The sequence below is a fragment of the Hippocampus guttulatus genome, chromosome 1 (assembly GCF_054856545.1).
Source record: "Hippocampus guttulatus isolate MCC_2025c chromosome 1, RoL_Hgut_1.0, whole genome shotgun sequence".
NCBI classification, from domain to species: domain Eukaryota; kingdom Metazoa; phylum Chordata; class Actinopteri; order Syngnathiformes; family Syngnathidae; genus Hippocampus; species Hippocampus guttulatus.
In genome coordinates, this window is record NC_141261.1 from 27469772 (window position 1) to 27490803 (window position 21032).

General features: G+C 41.9%; 2 protein-coding genes and 1 pseudogene across 7 annotated transcripts in view; 2 read left to right on the forward strand and 1 right to left on the reverse strand.

Annotated features, from left to right (window-relative positions):
- The window catches only part of LOC147211234 (protein phosphatase 1 regulatory subunit 3A), a 25593-nt gene continuing 4561 nt past the window's right edge, over positions 1-21032 (forward strand). The window contains exons 1-4 of one of the 6 annotated variants that reach the window (XM_086124163.1): positions 1-1111; positions 3838-3901; positions 8320-8354; positions 8432-8572. In XM_086124163.1, coding sequence (XP_085980289.1) covers positions 261-1111; positions 3838-3901; positions 8320-8331 — 927 coding nt within the window. In that variant the 5' untranslated portion in view covers positions 1-260 and the 3' untranslated portion in view covers positions 8332-8354; positions 8432-8572. Of the gene's footprint in view, positions 1112-1505; positions 2470-3837; positions 3902-8319; positions 8355-8428; positions 14700-21032 lie in introns of those variants that run through there. The other 5 variants (XM_086124170.1, XM_086124185.1, XM_086124176.1 and 2 more) reach the window with 5 other exon arrangements.
- Positions 9132-15404, reverse strand: gtsf1 (gametocyte specific factor 1). Its single transcript, XM_086124205.1, has 7 exons — positions 15371-15404; positions 13891-13985; positions 13708-13814; positions 11259-11385; positions 11120-11194; positions 9446-9497; positions 9132-9370 (listed from the first exon to the last, which is right to left on the reverse strand). Exons 2-7 carry the CDS (start codon positions 13970-13972, stop codon positions 9304-9306), a joined length of 510 nt encoding a protein of 169 aa, XP_085980331.1. The 5' UTR covers positions 13973-13985; positions 15371-15404; the 3' UTR covers positions 9132-9303.
- LOC147211236 (general transcription factor II-I repeat domain-containing protein 2B-like) lies at positions 17525-20747 on the forward strand (annotated as a pseudogene).

Here is a 21032-nt window from a genome sequence, read left to right on the forward strand (position 1 = left end):
GGGATCATACCAACTCGAAGACACACTGGGAGCATGGAGATCCGGTAGGTCAATGCTAAAATTAGAGTCCGACAGCGGCCAAAGTCTGATGTTTTAGCGGGGGATACACGATCACAAGGGCTGGCAGGACAAGTTTCCCATGTGTGACATTTAACGGCGCACGTTAACCTAGGAGACTGTGTGTTATGAGTCGCCAGTGCGGACCAGTGCCTTTGCTGCTCGACGTGTTATTCTTCTCGAGGGTCCTCGCATGAGCAGAAATGTCTTTTCTAACCATACCGAGTCAAGAGTGTCTTTTCACTCCCATCAAAACTGGCAGGTCACCTGACGAGGCACAGGGACATTTGGCGGATGACGACGACGACGACGACGACGATGAGGGAAGCGAGGACGTGCGCCTGATCCCAAGATGCTCGCCGGTGCCCAGGAGGCGAGGCGCGTCCATCCACGACGAGACAGCCGAGTACCTGCGTATCCAAGCTTTTTTGTCCCCCGGAAAGCGAGTGTCGTTCGCCGACACCACGGGCGGAGACCTGGTAGACGTCCGCGAGTTCGTAACCTTCGACTCGGATGACGAAGAGGACTCAGGGAGGTGGGACGAAGAGCTGGCGAAGTATGGACCGGCTGAGCGAGAGCCGGTGTTTCATGTGCACCCGGACTTTGAGCCCCGGAGCGGAGGCGAGCTGCTGCAGGTGGTGCGCGCGCAAAAAGTATGCATCGAGCACGTCGGCCCTGTGGAAGATGAGCCCCTCGCCTTCAGTGGCCTCGTGCGGGTGCTTAATGTGTCCTTCCACAAAGCGGTCTACATCAGGTCCACCATGGACAACTGGGAGACATACTTCGATCACCCCGCAGAGTATGTCCACGGATCCCATGACGGGGACACGGATAAGTTCTCCTTCAAGCTGTCTTTTGCGTCCCCTTACGTCACCCACGGCTCTCGCATTGAGTTCGTTGTCCGCTATGAAACCACTGAGGGGGATCACTGGGACAATAACTCTCATATGAACTACGCAGTGTCTCTGCTTCTGTCCTATAAAGAGGAATTACAGGAGACAGACGGCGAGCAGCAAGAAGTTAAAGGGATCTTGAGACCCCCGAAACATTACAGGTCAGTCAGCCACCACTGATCATTAAAAAAAATGGCACACATCTCTAATCGGATGTCAATGAAATGAATTGAAGTGCAGTCAAGATGTCTCGGCCTCACAGATAAATAAATAAAAAAGGTCGTGCGTTTTTAATGAGGAAAATAGCACTCTGCAATACTGCATAACACAATTAAAAGTAATCTAAAGAAATGAACACCGTGCATCATAATGTAATGCTTCAATTCAATACAGTACTCTGTGGTGCTCTTTCTGGTGTGCCCACTTAGGCCACAGGTGGCAGTACAATACGGTCCAAGACCCACTATTGAAGAAAAGTCACCAGCAGTCAAGCTGTTTCTCAATTTGCATTCTTGTCCATTCTTATGTCCTTGTGATCTTATGAAATGTCATCAGTCACGGCCCAAGTCCTGTTCCAACTGAAAGTACACAGAAACCAGCAATGCACAGATTACCCGGAGGTGGTTCATGAGTGGGTACGACAATAATTTAATATGACTTTGTGAATGTATGACGGGCGGCACAGTGGTCGACTGGTTAGCACATTGGCGTCAGTGTAGAGGTGTAGGGTTCGATGCTGAATCCGGCCTTCTTGTGTGGAGTTAGCATGTTCTCGCCGTGCCTGTGTGGGGTTTCTCTGGGTACTCCGGTTTCCTCCCAATTCCAAAAGCATGCCTGGCAAGCCAACGGAACACTACAAATTGTCCTTAGGTGTGAGTGTGAATGGTTTTTCGGCAACATGTGCTTTGCGATTGGCTGGCAGGATGTGTCCAAATTGATAGGCTGCGTCTTCTGAAGGCCGCATGATGTCACAAGCTGAGCCCTTAAGTACTGTATTGTGATGTCATTTTCAGGGCTCATCTCATTGGTCTAAAATTGATGTTCATAGGTCTTAGCTCCTCTTTTTACATGCTATCATCTCCCAACAAAAATTCCATCAAGGAGGGAGGAGATTGACACAGAATTGAGGTGGGAGGAGGTACAAACGTTTTGGGGTATTGAGACGATCGCTCTTGGCTGTGATGGCGATGTCTACTCAAAATGACTTCACATCATTTACACATGTCAGAATGATTACTATCACCACAAATGTCCACTTATATCTCAAGTAAAATTAAAATAAAGTCCAATGTCAAGAGTGTTCCGCTTCATACCTTTTCAGATGCAAAAACGAACACAATTGATCTATCTCGAATGCATCTCATCCGCGCCCTCTACTCCCAATGCGTGCAGTGCATATTTGGAATGACTTGTAAATATGAAAAAAAGTACACGTTATTTCTGCATTATATTGAATGCAAAATAAACTTAACTATCGAAAAAAAATCTTTATGAAGCCAAACTCATTTGAGAAATAGGAGCCTAATTACTACAAACCTTATATATACTTAACCAAATCCTTTGGATTTGGTTAAGTATAATAATGCAGACCGAGTGTAATCAAGTCTTTTGGGGATCTAGTACTGCCCCAAATAAAACAGATTCTGAACAAAATGAGTATATTCAAAACAATCAAGGAATGACGCAAACAGGGACTGTAACGATTTAGCTTGAACTCTTTAAGTAGAAGTTCTGCATTGTTGACAGTCCTGCTGGTCCATGCTCGTTTTTATACTGTATTTCACCCTGAAGGAGCTAAAGGACTTGTGCAGAGGATTCATCAGACATCCATCGATTTAAGGTAGCCGGTGAAAGCTCTTCGATTCTTGGTCCTCGGTGGACTTTTAAGACAATTCACGCTCCTTGAGACCAACTTCTAGACTGCGTTGAATGTTTTGAGGGGCAAGGAACTTGGAACGATGCAATTAAGAGACATGAGATGAGCCCAGGCTATAGCAAGTGGCAAACTGGCCACCCTCTGAAATGAAAAACTGGGGGATATTGGTGCTCAATTAATATAACACAAAGATAACATTAATCAGAATACCATGTAAGGGTTACCCCTTGTGTTACAATTTCTAAAATTTTTGTAGATTTTTGCGTGTTGTCATCTTTAAATCAAAGGCAAAGCATAACTATTGTGATATTGTGTGATATGAAATATTCCGATTCATGTTTTATATATATATATATATATACTGTATATACAGTATATATATATGTTTTGGTCATCGCACAGTACTGCTTTTATTGTCCATAGAGGGCAAAAAATACGAAGAAAAAATAAGAACTATATGTGTATGTATAGCGCTGATGCCACTGAACATTTTGAGTGGTTGAAAGTATAATATTATATAGTAAAATATTCAGGAATAACTAACTGTAATACTTTTACAATTTTTGTAAACTTTGTATGTTGGTTATTTAAAATTATTTACATCAACTGCAGCACAAGGGGTAAACTAGCGAGGCCGCATAAAACAGTGTAAAGAAGATTTTTGACTTGACTTCTCCTTTTAGGGTTTATAACACCGCCAACTTGATGCGAAACGTTAGACCAATGCCAATGGAGTTTATGCGTTAGCATTAATTGTGTTGTTGAATCTCATCCAGGGCCTACTGTGAGGAGCTTGAACTGTATGTTCTCACAGTGCTTGCATGGGCTTCCTCGCATGCAGCCTATGCGTGAAAGTTTTAAGCGAGTTATGAAGCCAAAGGACACGCCCCTGAAAACGCCAGTCATCCAGTGGTGAGAGAGGACAGTCAAAACAAGCAAAGGGCAGGTGTCATTTTCAGCCTCTGCGTTCCCCTTTGCAAAAATTCACCTCTGAACTTTTCCATCTGTCAGCTGTCATTCAAGGATATCAATGCAAGCAGATGGTGAGGAGTGCCAAGCACATAGACTACTCACAGTAAGTTTGAAACTATCGGCTTTTGGGGTTGGAATTTCAGCACGTACTTAAAATGCACATTTCCATTCATTCTAAACTGGAGAGTTTTTTTTTGTTTTTGTTTTTTTTAATGCATGGGCCCAACTGTTTCTGTTTCAGTACTTTTTACAAAACTTGCAGTTCTAACAATGTGCTGTGAATGGCAACATGCAAAATGGGTCCAGTCCATGAATGGACCAGTGAAATTCACGGTTCAATTAGAATATATATTTAAAAATCTCCCCTTCGTCACTCTGATCACATTTTGGCATTACGAGACCAAGACGACAACACCTAACAATTGATCAAGGATGTTCTTGGAGGGGAGTGGCCACTGAGGTGAGAGGGGCTTCAGTAGCCTTCAACAGAAAAGGGGATGGGCGGGTACATCCTGGGAAATGGATTTGTTGATTCATGGATCAAACATCTGTTTTGAAGTTTGCCATTCAGCTCCTTGTTAGACAGCAAGTTGTGTAAAATGCACCGAAACGTTCACAGTTGGACATTTGCATTCCAAAGTTTGGAGAACGTCAAATTCTGTGAAGGTTATACAGAGCTGTCCTGATTTTTGCTTTGCCACGTGAACAAAAATTTGAGAGCTTGTTTGTGGCAGTGAACCCAATTCGCAGCAAACATCGGATAGGCCGATTCATATGAACAACAACCCTCCCTCCCCACAAAGGCTTAAAGCTTTTTAATGCCACTCCCAATTGAAGTTCACCATCAAACTAACCAGAGAGAATTACACATCAAGTATTTCAAACAACCACATAGCTTCCTTTGCCTTGGGAAAGTCCATCTTAAAGTTAAAAAAACAATGCCAACTCTATGGCCAAATTAACAAATCACCTCAATGTTTCAGGTGTTGTTGGCATTTAAGCAACACATTTGAACAAACACAAGACCACCAGTCACGGACATATTCATTATTCTTTGCAAAACATGAATATTAGTGCAGCTTACAGGGCTTCATGGTGGCTGTCTCCATCTACGGTGGACCCTCACATACTGTACTCTGTTCTACCATTCACTGTCACAGACTGGTGGGGTAGGTGATCGGGGGTCACCCCTATTTTCAAGGACAATACTTGTTGGGCTAACGGTTAGCCCAGTGGTTCTCAATTATTTTCTGTCATGCCCCCCCAAGGAAGAGGAAAACATCTCGCGCCCCCCCCATGACTATAAATACTATCATTTGTCTATAAAATTGTTATAAGTACACCTTTGCATAACACTGTATCCTTATTAACGTATAAGAGAATAAAAAAAGAAAGAAATATGGACCAACTTTATGGACCAACTTACAACAAAGAATGGCTTTAGTAACTGGAGCAGAAAAGATTTAAAGTGCATTTGAAATTCAAAAATAACATTAAATCCTTAATTTAACAATAAATATTTTTGACGGACCATGTCAAACCATACGATACTGAAAAATAAAATTCCATAAAGTCAATAACTAATAATGCATTCGAACTAATCACCAACATTATCTCAGGAACACAATATTAAAAAGAAAACTTTAACCAGCAAAACAAAAATATATAAAATAATTTGTGCTTCTTTTTTTTTTTTTAATCAAAGATGATGTCTGGATTAATGGCTACAATGAGCACGTTTTGCAATGCACAGCTTTTCGAAGCGAGGTTTGAAGCAGGACCCAGCAACTCTCGGCTCCTGCTCAATGTTGGGAGTCCGGGACCTGTATTTTAGTTTACTGAATTAGCAGTCACAAAGCGGCATGATTGTTGGCAATATTCGGCACGTTTTCGCAGAAAAAAACTCAAGCAGTTTATGAGCGTGATTGGGGTGTCATGTCTAAGTGACGCCTTAATTTATTTGGCTTCATGCTGTCCGCTACCAAAATGTTTAGACACTGTAAGCACATCGATCTTTCCTCGTCTGCCACCGCAGTCACATTGTAGTGATGTGTCGTTCGCGAACGAGCCGGCTCTTAGAGCCGGCTCTTTGAAGTGAACGATGGGAGCCGGCTCCTCATTGGGAGCCGGTCCGAATAGGAGCCGACTTTTTTTTTCTCCTGTTTTTTTTCCCCCCCTTCGGTTAAAGCCGTACCTGATTGGTCAAGATCCGTGGTAGAAGAGGAAGGGGAGGGTTTTACACACACACACACACACACACACACACACACACACACACACACACACACACACACACACACACACACACACACACACACACACACACACACACACACACACACACACACACACGCTGCAGTTTAGAGAAGGGGGAGGGGTTAGAGAAGAGAGCAGCCAGCACACTGAGCAGCAGGCGAACAAGACAAACGAGGAGACGAGAGAGTTAGTTAGCGAAAAAAACAACACGGTGGAAAGCGGAAAGGTGAGAAAATGGATAAGAAACGCAGTGATATTTGGACTCATTTCAATTTAATTGATAGTTCAAAGGCAGCGTGTAGACTGTGCAAGGTTAAAATATCCCATCGATCAGGCTCCACAAATAACCTGCACAGGCACATCAAAAAAGTCCACCCATCAGTACAATTTGAAGAGAAAAGACAAGCAAGGGAACCAGCTATTAATGAAGGTGCTAGTGTGTCTGCAACTGTTGCTGCTGCTGCAATGTCACAACTACCTAGATGTACAACCCAGAGCTCTATGAGCCACTTTATGCAAAAAGCTATAAAACCAGCAAAACAGAACACAATTGACGAGGAACTGGGTAAAATGATTGCAAGTGATTTTCAGCCATTTTGTGTTGGCTGCATGTTGTCGCAACATCTGTCCCCTCAGAGAGAATCCTCTCCAAAACAGGGCAAATATTAACAGAGAGGAGAAACAGGATCAACCCCTCAAAGCTGAGGCACTTGGTTTTTCTTCATGCCAATCTTTGCGAAAGACAAGCTAAAACCTTTACCTGGATGCTGCTTTTTTCTTTTTGTTTTACAAATTTTAATTTATAATTTGTTGTGTGGTATTCAATGCTTACTTATGTTGTTTTACTGTAAATAGTTAAAAGCTTATAAATATACACATTCAGAGATTGGAACTTTTTGACGACCTTGTTTTGAGATGGGTCTTTGTACTTTGTTGGTTTTTCTTAATACTTACTTGGTTTTTCTTAATGCCAATCTTCGCTAAAGACAAGTTAAAACTTTTACCTGGGTGCTGCTTTTTTCTTTTTGTTTTACAAATTTTAACTTATAATTTATTGTGTGGTATTCAAAGCTTACTTATGTTGTTTTACTGTAAATAGTTAAAAGCTTATAAATATACACATTCAGATATTGGAACTTTTTGTTGACCTTGTTTTGATATGGGTCTTTGTACTTTGTTTTTATTTTTGTAGCACTCCATGTTGTACTCCATGTTGAGTATGTTCAGAAGAATATACATAAAGCCATATAAATAATAAATATTTGATATACTGTCTATTTTTTGCATTAGTAATTCATTTTACGCATAATATTACGTTATTTTTGGTAGTAAATTAATTTAAGCAACAAAAAAACTGAGGAGCCATTTGGGAGCCGAAAGAGCCGGCTCTTTTTAGGGAGCCGAGCCAAAAGAGCCGGCTCTCTAAAAGGAGCCGGAATTCCCATCACTATCACATTAAAGCCAAGCGCTACATACGCCTCGTCATATTTCCTCCCTGAGAACGCTCCCTGCGCAAACTCTGCCAATGAGAGCGCCACTGCCCCCTAACATAGTGGAGGTGCAACTGCATGTTATTTCAGGACAGTAAAAAATGAAAAAAGCATGTTCCCCTGAGGTCAAACGCTCCCCCCCTGACGGAGCCTTGCGCCCCCCCAGGGGGGCGCGCCCCACTATTTGAGAAACACTGGGTTAGCCCAACAAGTATTGTTTACCTGTTTTTCCACCAATGCATTTATCGTGGGCGTCAATTATAAAGATACACTATATTTTCGCAATTCGCTGGCCCACCCGGTCCCCATCCGTCAATAGCGGGGTTCACTGTATTTCCGTGTTATACTGCCCCCAGGTGACCAAGGTGCACACAACTGCAGCAATCAGTGGTTTATCAAATGGATGATAGCTAAAGTACACCATCATCGAGTGCTGTTTTCCTTTATTATTTTTTAAGTGAACAGATTGACCTCTTTGATTTCAATCGGGAGAGATTTGAAACGTGTGCTTTAAGGTACAAATGTAATCATGAAATTACATAATTTTAAAGCACCACTGGAATGCATTTGTGGTTTATATTGGAATTTGACAATAATAGCCAAACAATTTTATGAATAGTACAATACATGAATGTAAATTAGTGAAGATGTATTGTCCGGCTCGGTAAACTCATACTTTTTTTTTAAGTCTAAACATTCATCAAGCCTTGTGTATGGTATTGAAAGTTGTAAAGCATATTTTGCCTTATTGTCTTCATTTGTCTTTTCTTTTTAGTGCGTGCATTGATTTAGATTCAGCCAACGATGAAGGTAAAAGTCCAACTGGTATTTTTTTGACTGATGCATCCGTGGGGAAAAAACATCTGATGGTGTTTTTTGTGAAGCAGGCGAAAGCGAGAAGACCTGGGCAGCAAGTGAGGCATGAAGGGCCGTGCCCAGTTGTCATACGATCCGACAGCGACAAGGAGGGTAGACCAATCTTTGAAAAAGTGGATATCTTTAGGGACAAATAGTCCACCACAAACTTCTTTGTATTATGTTGAAATGATCTAAAATTGCATCCACGTGTTTGTCATTCAAGTGTACAGTAGAAGCAGGATGTGCTTTAATTAACATCCCGTTCATTGTCCTTTTGTGTAATATTGAGGGTCTATTTTTTTCCCCGTGTTTACCTGATTTTGCAACCATTTAAATTTAATTAATTGACAAGATTTTTAAACGGCATTAAATCACTGCATCCGCAAGATTGTGACTGAGTGAAAACGTACCAAATAAAAGATTAATTCTCCTAGCAATCAGGATCAACCCTTGAATCACCTATTAGCAGGCAAGGGTTGCCATCTAGTGGTCATTCAATGACAACTGATTTCTTTCAATTAAGCACCAAACGCGCGCGCATGCGCCCACAAATAAATGTATTACTAAATCGTAAAGAATTGCTTCTTTTTTTTTTTGCTGAATCTGGCAGTCAAACGTATCACGTTATGTAATACCTATAACTTGTTTTTTTCTGATGTAGGAGCAATACGCTAATGCAAATACATTCATTTTACAGTCAGAGAGGATGAATGATTTCACGATCGCGGATGACATACAAGATATTTAATGTAGGAAAAAAACCCCCATTACAAATGTCAGAGAACAAACAACATTTTAAAAGCAACTGCTTAAAAAGACTTGCAACAATGGAAATCCAAGATGGAAAAAAAGTGAAAAGTCCACAAACTGGTCTCAAAAGCAACCTATAAAAAAATTAAATCTACCACGGGAGGGATGTGGGTCCACGGAACTTGGCTCCAACAGTCTTGAAGGCCTGAGCTTCTGTTCTATTGGAGCGAGGCAAACGACAATGGCAAATGAAAAACACAACTTTCCCACAACCGGCCATGTGAATGACTTACCCCTGAACAACTGTTTGGCCCCAAATAAACGGAGGGGCTGCTTCGTCCAGCTCTGCATAACAAACAGAATCAAGTCAAAGTCTGAGTGGAATCACATAGCATATACAGAAAGGCAAAGGCAGTGACTTGAGAATGGAGTTGCATCATGTTTTCTGATGCTTAATTCTATTCCCAACCATCACCATAAAAAAATATCCATTATCGTGTACTATATAAAGGGTGGTTGACTGATTAACACGTCCAGCTCAGAGTGCAGAGGTGCAATGTTCGATTCCGGCTCTGGCCTCCCTGTGTGGAGTTTGCAAGTTGTCCCCGTGCCTGCGTGGGTTTTCCCCGGGTACTCCGGTTTCCTTCCACATTCCAAAACCATGCATGGCAGGTTAATGGAATGCATGCCATGCAAAGGGACGCTAAATTGTCCCTCGGTGTGAATGTGAGGGTGGATGGTTGTTCGTCTATGTGTGACCTGCGATTGGCTGGCAACCAGTTCAGGGTGTCCCCCCGCCTACTGCCCAAAGACAGCTGGGATAGGCTGCAGCATGCCCCGCGACCCTCGTGAGCATAAGCAGATCAAAAAATGGATGGATGTACTTTAGAAAACCATCCATAAAACAGAATTCAAAAAACGTTTTTGCCACACGGCATGACCTGAATGGCCATTGTGCTCCACCTGGATGCAGTCTAGAACCGACAAATGGACATATTTCATAGTTCATTTAGACACCAACTCATCTCAGCTCACCAGTAGGGCACTAATATCAGTCTTTTATACGTACAGTATAGGATAAAGGTTATGATTGACTCAGGGACATGCGGTCATTGCAGACAGAGCATGTCAAGAGCTAAAAAAAAAGATGAGTCTTTTTTTTTCCATTTTAGTTCCGTGCTCAGTGCTTTATATTCATGTTTTTTAAACCAATAACTGAATCCTTAAAATAGCTGAATTTGTGTATTGCCTGTTCAAATACGCGGACTAGATGGGAAGAAGTCTTGCGCCCTAAGAAAATCAGTCTGAGCAAGAAAAAAAAAGTGTTACAGATCATTATGCCGACACAAATCTCATCAAGAGTTATATTTGCCAAGCTCTAACATTTTCTCACCGCTGAATATCTCACTCCAAGGGAGAAATAGTGACACATTTCTTGTTTCACACAAATTTAAGCTTTTAGAAGGCAAACTAGCTTGCTGACCTAAGTGGGGCCAGAAAGAGGATGGACATGTTTCCACTTTTGTCCAACATTTTGGGAAACTTCCCTCAAGCGAAGATTTTAGGTCAACAAGTTCATTTGCGTCTGCGGTTATTTTCAACATAAAGTGAAACTCGCTGTTTTATGCTTAGTTTGACAGTGAACTTCAACTGGGAGTGGCAATAAACGTCTTAAAGCTTCTTTATTAAAATTTGGTCACTATTGGCCAAAAGTTGCTTGCTGTTAAATGAGTTGAGTTCACTGCCACCACATAGCACCTGTGTCGACAATTTTTTACTCCCAAATCAAAGTGAAAAAATCTGCCCAATGACAGCTTGCATCTCAAAACTCAGTCTAAAAGAGATCATGAGAGGCATCCCTAACTCGGAAAAACTCACAAGTTGGGGTGCTGCATAAGCAACTTACAGTACAACTGCAGTTTACATGCGTGTCATTGAAAAGTGATTGGAACCGTTTTCAATCTTACCCGTTTCCCAGTCTTCGGTCACGGCTGCGGTGAACTGGGATCTGACCGGAACGTCCCATTTCCGTTCAGCTCCAACTGCGAGCAAAACGGACATCAAGTCAAAAGCCACACGCCAAACCACACAACATTGTCATCTTACCATCCTTTACGCCCACGGAAATCCTGTTGGGGCAGGTTTCAGTGTGGCGGGCCAGCTCATGCCTGGGGAGCAGGTGGCAGGCGTTAAAGGGGCAGGTTTTGAGCTCCTTGGCCAGTTTCGGATGGTTCTGCATCAGTAAGAGATGAGTCGCGGTTAACCTACAATCAACTGTGCATTCAGGCTGATGTCTTTGTGAGGACAGTAGACAGGAACCTAAACTTTAAATATCTAGAACAAAACCCTCAACATGAATAATATTCAGACCCACGATAGCAGTTTTACTCTCTTTTCACCTGTCATCTGAGCTTTAATGACACACTTTAGTTGACACATGGTTGTTTAAGATTTTGGCACGACAGTGCCACAGGTCTAGGAAGTGAATAGAATGTCCCACGTACCCCCTGCAATGTGCTCACGTACCCCTGGTTGGGAAACACTGCATTATACAGGGATGGCAATGGCTCGTGATGAAAAAAGCGGAAAGGGGCGTGGCCTGGACGGGGCGACCAATCACAACAAGTAAGACATCATACACGTCCAATCGCAGGGCTGTTTACAATCGGAAGATGGAAAGACTGGTCGCGAGAGCTCGTGAAAACTCGACCATAAGGTACCTGACCCCCCCTAAAATTTTCTCAACGGATTTAGACGATTCACAAAAATGATCAATTTAAGAAATAAAACGGCGGATTTCCGCGTATCCGCGGAAAATTGCCATCCCTGATTATAGAACACCCAAGAAAGGGAAAATGGTATTGAACATACTTCAATGCTTTCAAATTCACATGACTGTCTGAGGGAGTTGCATCATCGTTTTCAGCACACCGACAACTCACATGCCCGTAAACAGCATGGGGAAGGAGAGAGAGAGAGACAGAGAGATGCATTTTCAAGATGCAAGTACTGTTATAGTACTACTAGTTTGAGTTTGTGTCAGCTAAAAACCAAAATAGGGTTTGTTGCACACACACTGCGATGTTAGAGTGTGATTGATGTAGCTTCAATAACACTGCCGGATTGCAAAAAAGACCATTTTTTAATTCAAAAACCAAGTAGCAAATTTCTGAGGGACTCATTATTAAATTAAAATAAGTCAAATGGTTGTCAATTTTACTAAAAACAGTAACACACACATTCCTACTGTTAAAAACACACTTCCAATTCGGTGGCAAAAGCAGGTGTCTTTTTTTCTTTAAGTAGAGTTGTTGGCATCTGCTGAATGTAACAACAGTGACTTATACGATGCGTATGTGGAACTGGGAGTCGCGGCTTGGAATTGAAGCGGATTTAGATGGGACAGGAGAAGAGAGCCAATTTCTCTTTTTTGTTAATGGATGCTACAGCTTCTTGTTGCTTTCCAGCTTAGTTTGTAGCAGATGTGTGCACATTCCACCATGATGTATTTGATCCACTGATGAAAAGGACACTTTGATTTGCTCCTCTTTCATCTCTTACTGCTTCAAACAACAAAATGAATGGAGGAAAAGTGGTTACGATGGCACGACTGTGTTTTAATGTGTTGTATTATTTTGTCATTTTATGTTGTGTTCTTTTGATGGCGGCGCGGGCACCCGCAGCGACTCCTCTTGTTGTCTGTTTAAGAGGGAGGAAATTTCAACAGCACATTTGACAATAAAGTTGCACTTGATCCTTGATTATAGTCTAATATACATTTTAAAGCAAGTAAAGTTACTTTTTCAAGGTAACTGTGGCGACACTGCAAAGAGTGGCGCGGCCGAATGGGGGCAGTGTGCTGGGTTGTGCAACAAGTCGGCGACTATTTTTGCTGCCATTAAATTTGAATGTTAGGGGAAGAGTGTCGCAACATCACAAATGTGATCGCCAATCAAAAAATACCATGTTACATCACATGAGGCCTCACAACAAAAACTATGGTTGCAGGTAGGCTACGAGTTTAGATCCAGTCAGTGTGATGTGAGGATGCTGTTAAGGAGTCACATACAGTAAGAATTGGGGACATGGGAGCTAGGTGAGAGACAACTTCAGGAATTACTGTGGCCTGCGATAGTGTTCGTGAAAAAGAGCCATCAATTTACTATTTGTTCACAGACACCCCACATGCTCTTATTTTGACTAGGTTTCCTGTTCTATTGTCTGATCCCGAGCTTCCGAATTGTAAACGAAGGCTTCTTACATACACTGCTTTTCTTGCGCGTGCATTGAACGTCACTCGAGTCGAACCACCGCACCCGAGGAACGGTGAAGAGCCCTTCTAAACCCGATCAAAAATATTTCGGCTTTAAAAATCATGACTTCAAAGGGCAAGTTACTGATGTCACAGCAGCGCACACAAGAAAATGAACAGTACAACAGAATGTTCGGACAGCAAAAAACGGTAAATACATCAGATACATGTTGTTTGATGTTCATTCCTCAGTGAAAGGATACATCAATATCAACATGTGACTCGAGGAAAAAAACAACTCACCTGCTTGCATTTCAAAAGGTGATAGGAAAGGCGACAAGCCCGGATCTGGTGACTTTTATCGAATGGACACTGCTGAAGTTGATCCGGATCAAAGTTTGCCTTTTCAACTTTAACATGAGACAACAAATGATCACATTATGTTCACTGTGAATGATGCAGTCGAAGTTGTGCCGTTTTATTTACTGGGTTCTACATCCAAAGTTCTCTTTGATGTGCAGGCCAGCAGAGATGGTCCAGTGCTGCTTCCAAACCTGATGGTGGTCATGTTCCCAGATGGCCTTTGAATTGTAAAATAGTCGGAAATTAGATTTGTTTATGTTGCCAAGATCCCTTGGCAACATTTGTAAGATATTTACCCGGGGTGTAAAGATGTGTTTCTTGACCATTACGTAACTTATTGATATTAAATTTAAGGATTGGAAAGCGAGTGATGTATCACTTTTTTTTAACAATACAATTTGATACAATGGCGATTTTGATCATTATTGATACGGCAACAAGAGCTTTTCTGCAAACAACCCTAAACTAATAGGAGGTAACTCCACATAAACAATGGAATTTTCTTAATTGGATTTTATTTTAAACACAACTCTGCTTTGCCGATACCAAAAAAAAAACAAATCCAAAATCACAAGCGAGTTCTCTTGATATTCCAGCATAAACACGATCCACTGGTGAAAAGGACACTTTGAGTCGCTCCTCTTTCATCTATAACTGCTTCAGATGAAAAGGACACTCTGAATTGCTCCTCTTTCATCTATAACTGCTTCAGACAACAAAGTGGATGCAGGAAAGTAGTTAAGATTGCACGATTGTCTGTGTCTAATGTGTTGTCTAGTATTATTTTGTCATTTTATGTTAACTTTTCTTTTGATGGCGGCGCGGACACCTGCAGTGGCTCCTCTTGTTGTATGTTGTGAGAGAGAGAAAGAAATTTCATCTGTGCTGTATGACAAACAGCACATTTCACAATAAAGTTGTACTTGACTTGATACTTGATAGTCAACATTGTCTGGCAGCAAGATAACACATAGATTTCACCCAACCAACATATCTGTTGAAATTTAAGAAAGTCATAGATAGATACGAATAGCAGTTGTAGTGAATCAAGCGAAACAGGCCATTTGTTTAAACACAAAACAGCTGTGGAATAATTTGACAGAATTTATTACAGATAATATTTACCCCCTATTCTCCCTACTCTGAAAAAAAAAAACCCCAACATCTTATTTGGCATTGTTGAATATATTAAGAGTGCCCATGCACAATTTTACTGAATAAAGTTAATAATTTTAGTAAAAGTCTACGTCTATATATCAAAATACACACATAATAAACCAAATTCTGTTGATTTTTTCGGATACATCATTTTTCAAATTTGTTTGTACGACACGAAAATCTCTGAAGATATATAATTATTAGAAATTCTAAAATATAATTAACTTGGTCTCCGTATGTTCTTTTGTACTTCTATTTGATTTTGATACATTTTGTAAACTCCCTGGCGTGTTTTAAGAAGTTCATGATATATAGGTTGGAATATTCTTCATGCATTGTATATTTTGTTCTTGGCAACATCCGTGTCTGTTTGTGAATTTAACCGTTCAATAAATTTAAAAAAAAAGCGCCCCCATTTTGGAATGGTAAAACGTGCAATACGTACAATCTGGTAGTCGACGTGAGAAAATGGGACGAGGTGGCACAAATTACCGCTGACACGATGAACGCGACGAACTTCGTTGGATTGTGGCTACACTAATTTAAACAGAAACACTTGAACAATTGATTCCTCGCACAAAACGATTAGGGTCTTATTCGGTCCGCTTTATGAGGTCCTAAAAGTACATTGCCGCCACCACCTGGACTGGACATGTCACTGCCGTTCCTGTTTTTTCTTTTTTCCCCTCCAACCTCAATCAGTCCATTAATCAAGTACCGGTATTTGTACTTAGTCAGTTGACTTAAGTACATGTATTCAATTCTCCAATAGTTTTTATTTGAGTTAGGGTTACTCTCTCTGTCTCATGGCGAACCATACGTCGCCTCGGGCCCCGTCTGCGTGAGGGAACGCCAAAAGGCATTAAAAAAAAACGCTCGTCATACTTGCCAATTTTGCTGATTCATGCGGGAGACTCCACATGAATCATTTTTTATTTTCATTTTCCGCGAGTGTCACGATTTTACAATGAAAACAAAATTTATATTGTGGGGAATGTGAACCGACACCTCTTCGCCAAGTGGGTGGGAGACTGCTTCTTTTCAGCGAAGCCATGAGACAACTCATCCTCAGACGCAGACTGTCAATACAGTACAGTATTTTGAAACAGATTTAACGCCTCTACTGTATAGTTTTTTTATTGACCACGGTGACTTCAAAATCCAATGCCACCGCTGGTTGCTATGGAAACCCGGCGTCGTCGTCCCATGCGTTTCAAAGGATTAACATCAACATGAATAGAGCCGTTCTGGTCGCGCTATTTGAAGGAATGATGACTCGTAAATATAATCCATTAATTTTCAACACCGCTTATTCTGAATAGGGTTGCGGGGGAGTGCTGGAGCCTCGGGCTGAAGGGGGTCTACACTTTGAACTGGTGGCCAGTCCGTCGCAGAGCACAATAGTGAAACTTTTTCTTTTTTAATCCGACGAAATTACAGCATTTGATCTCTCTCTCTCTCTCTCTCTCTCTCTCTCTCTCTCTCTCTCTCTCTCTCTCTCTCTCTCTCTCTCTCTCTCTCTCTCTCTATATATATATATATATAAAGTATATGTATTTCCCCTAAAATGATAAGTGAATATTTTTAATATAATTAAATATAATATAATATAAATATAATAATATAATTAAAATAATTATTGTGTGTACATGTCATTGACTAAATATTCTCCACAACGCGCTCAATTTTTATTCCGAATCAGCTTTGTATCAACTCTCTTCTCATTCATTGCCGCAGCTTCACTGTACTTTAAACCAGGGGTCCCCAACCACCGGGCCGCGGACCGGTACCGGTCCTCGGGGCATTTGGTACCGGGCCGCACAATAAGAACTTACATTTATTCCGTCGTATTTATTTTGGAATACGAAAGATATTTTATTTTGAAAAATTACCGGATTCTCCATTACATCCGGCTGTGTCACTTGACACACGTCAAACCACTCTTCTCCGTCAAGTGACTGATTACGCTAAAAACAAAACACCAGAGCTTGCTAAATGAGTAAAATAAACTGCTGGAGATCGCAAATGACGGCGGCCTCAAAAGTACGTTCGAGACAACAACTCTGCCGGTGTTCTGGATTCAAGTTATGGCTGAACACTCTGAGATTGCCACAATAGCACTGTTGCCATTTCCGACATGCTACCTGTGTGAGGCGGGGGTTTTGTGCAGCAACGGCGACTAAAACAAAATGACGAAGTAGACTCGACATGAAGCACACACTTCAGGTGTCATTGTCTCCTATTACCCCGGGATGGGACCGCCCGCTTGCAGAAAAAATCAAGCTCGGCGCTCGCACTGATTCAGCATTGTGGTGAGTTGAGATTTTCATGCACTTTGAATTTGTGTTGTATCGTATTTTGAAGGCAGTAAGACCATAGCGATCAGAGTGTTGCGGCCAAATTGGACGCTCCTTGTGTTTATCTCGAAAACCCCCCAGTGTTCATGCAGCTCTTAGCATATTATTTTGTAGTATTTATCCACCACACCTTAAATGCTGGTCCGTGAAAATATTGTCTGACATAAACCGGTCCGTGGGGCAAAAAAGGTTGGGGACCCCTGCTTTAAACTGTGTGGAAGCTGAGCGTCTCCAGCGCTGACGCTGGGCGTCGAGAGAGTTTCAGGGTAGGTTGTCCCAATGCATCGAAACGAGACGAGTCATTGGATAAATGCTGGTTTTGTCCCGCCCTTCGGACACTCAGCGTCTCTGGGAGTCTATGGGTCTATGAGTCTATTGAGCGTTTATGGGCTGGCTGGCCCGGACGCTGAGCTTTTCTGCATGATGATTGGATGATCTGTCTGAGACGGAATCTCGTTTTGATTGACAGCAAAATGAGCCAATCACCGATCTTTTGGTGGAGGCATCTGTGGGAGCATTTTTCAATTCTCATTCTGTTCTGAGTTGAGCTGGAGACTTCTGATAATCTTAGCGACACTCTCTTTGTTGAAAACGACTAGCGACAGATTAATATTTTATTTCTGGTGTGTTTTATTGTTTTTATTTATTGTTTTTATTGTTTATTGCTTGTTTTCGCAGACTGACTTATATCACCACAGTTAAGACCCTGGAAAAGACGCCTTGTTGGTCTGACTGGGTCACAGATCATTTTCTTGAAAAGGAACGGAGAATAGAATTCACGAATCAATAAACGGACACATTTTATGATGTAGGCCGAAATTGAGTTTCCCCTCCTTGACAGACCAGCATCCGCCACTGATATATACAGTATATATATATATAGAGAGAGAGAGAGAGAGAGAGACAGAGAGAGAGCGAGAGCGAGCAGACCTGGGCATTTTGCGGCCATTTTGGTTGACTCTGACCGGCCCGCGTCAAGAAAACTACAAAAGAAATATATATTTTTATTTTACCTTATGCATCTATGTCCCACTGAACAAGAAAGATGCCTTCTCATTAAGGCCACTCCTATTCTGTCTGGAAGAAATCAAAACCTCGATGGCACAAAATTTCTTGAAATTCAATGAAAAGAAGACAGAGGTGATATTGTTTGGTCCCAGTGGCCCTTGTACATCCCATCCTGTAGACTTGGGCCTTAAACTGGACAGTGATTTCAAGCTTGATCGGCAAATCGGTGCCGTTGTTAAATCCAGCTTCTTTCACCTTAGACAGCTGGCCAAAATAAAACCTCTCCTCTCACATGAACACTTTGAGACAGTAATTCATGCCTTTGTCACGTCCCGGCTCGATTACTGCAATGCCCTTTACTTTGGAGTCCGCCAGTCCTCCATTAAGCGCCTTCAGCTGGTCCAGAATGCCGCTGCTCGCCTCTTGACTGGTACTCGTAAGAGGGAGCACATAACTCCTACTCTGGCATCCCTTCACTGGCTCCCCATACATTTTAGAGTTATTTTTAGGACCAGAAATTATTAGAAGTACCAAGAAGTAAACTGAGGCTCAGAGGGGATCGAGCCTTTTCTGTTGCTGGTCCCTCGCTGCCCATCTTCAAAACCCTCCTCAAAACTCACTTGTTTTCTTTGGCATTCGAATCAGCATGACTTAGATTTGTTCTTGGTTCTACTGTTTGGTGCTTTCTACCGCCTTTATTACCGATTTGTCTTACTGTTTATTGTGCATGTTAAATTGCTCCATGTACAGCACTTTGTATGCAGCGATGGCTGTTTGAAAGTGCTCTAGAAATACAGTTGACTTGACTTGACTTGACTTGATTGAATGTGCAGTTCTTTTATTTTGAATTTGTGTTTATTTCCTGTACGTACAGGTACGTAAGGCAATGGGCGCTATTGAATTTATGTTGCAGGCAGGTGACAGGGCTATAACCCCCAAAATGTCTCCTAAAAAAAGAATGGTAGATGCTGAATGCAGGGCTTTCAACAAAACATGGACTGCAAGGTATTTATATACTGAAGTCAGAGGCAAAGCGGTGTGTTTGGTTTGTGGAGACCAGATTGCCGTGTTTAAGGATTACAGTTTGAGTCGTCATGACGAGACAAAACATGCAGAGAATTATAAAAACTTGACTGATGCTGAAATGGCGTGGATATCGGAAGATTTGGTAGCTAAGCTACAAAAGCAGCAAGTTTTTTTTTTTTCCAAGCTTTACGCATCCAAGAATTCAGCAACCAAGACCAGCTTTGTGATATCCCACAAAATCGCTAAAAACAGTAAGCCTTTTGCAGAGGTGGAATTCGTCAAACAATGCTTGGTGGACTCTGCAGCATTAATATGTCCGGAAAAAAAGAAGTATTTGAGCAAGTCCCGCTGTCCAGGCGAACCGTGACGAGAAGGATCGAGGGCATTGCGGGAAATCTGGAGCTTCAGCCGCAACGCAGAATTGCAGATTTCGACTTTTTTCTCCTTGGCTTTGGATGAGAGCTGTGATGTCCGGGATACAGCCCAATTACTTGTATTTGTCCGTGGATTAACGGACTTCACGATTCCAGAGAAGCTGGCAGCAATGCGCCCACTGAAAGGAACAACGACAGGGAGCGACCTATTCACCGAGGTAAACGCGTGCATGGACACGTTAGGACTGAAATGGGGCAGACTGGTGGGAGTCACAACGGACGCTTGTCCAAATCTAATGGGGAAAAATGTAGGACTGTTGAAACGTATGCAAGATAAAGTGACTGAAATCAATGCAGATCAGAAACTGGTATTTTTGCATTGTATTTTACATCAGCATGTGTTGTGCAAGTCAGTGATTAAAATTAATCATGTAATTGATGTTGTAACTAAAATAGTAAACTTAATCAGGGCACGAGCATTGAATCACAGGCAGTATGTTGCACTTTTAGAGGAACACCAGACTGAACATAATGACATCAGCTACCACACAGCTGTCCGATGGCTCAGCCTGGGCAAAGTGCTAAAAAGAGTTTGGGATCTGAAATCAGAGATCCGAGAGTTTTGTGGAATGAAAGGCAAGGACATCCCACACCTTTCTGATGAGGACTGGATGTCAGATTTTGCATTTGCTGTGGTGTGACTGCACTGATGACTACACTGAACACCCAACTGCAAGGCAAGGGCCTTTTTGTCCATGAAATGCACAAACTAGTGAAGGCTTTCATGACAAAGTTACAGTTTCTTACAACGCAACTGGAGAGCAACAACCTCACTCACATGCAAACCCTGAAAGAAGTCACACCATCAGCTGATCACCTCCGCAGGTACTCATCCATGTTAAGAGCACTGCATGGTGAGTTTTCAAGGCGATTTGAAGATCGCAGAACATTGGAGGTTGAAATGCAAATGATTTCCTGTCCCTTTACCTGCAATGGAGATAATGCACCCAGTGATGTCCAGCTGGAACTCATTGACCTTCAGTCTGACACAGTCTGACACACTGGCTGAGCATTTTAAGTCACAGTCACTGCTGGGATTCTACTCTTCTCTTAAGGAAGAAACGTTTCCAAACATGAGAACACATGCGCAGAGGATGTTTGTTCTCTTTGGCTCGGCCTACATATGTGAGCAAACATTCTCCGTGATGAAGTTTATTTAACAAATCCATGGATAGATCTTTCCTTACTGATGATCATCTGTCAGCATGCTTCACATCTCCACCTCAGACTTTCAACACTTGTTAAAGACCAACAGAGACTAGATTTCTCTCACTGAATAAGA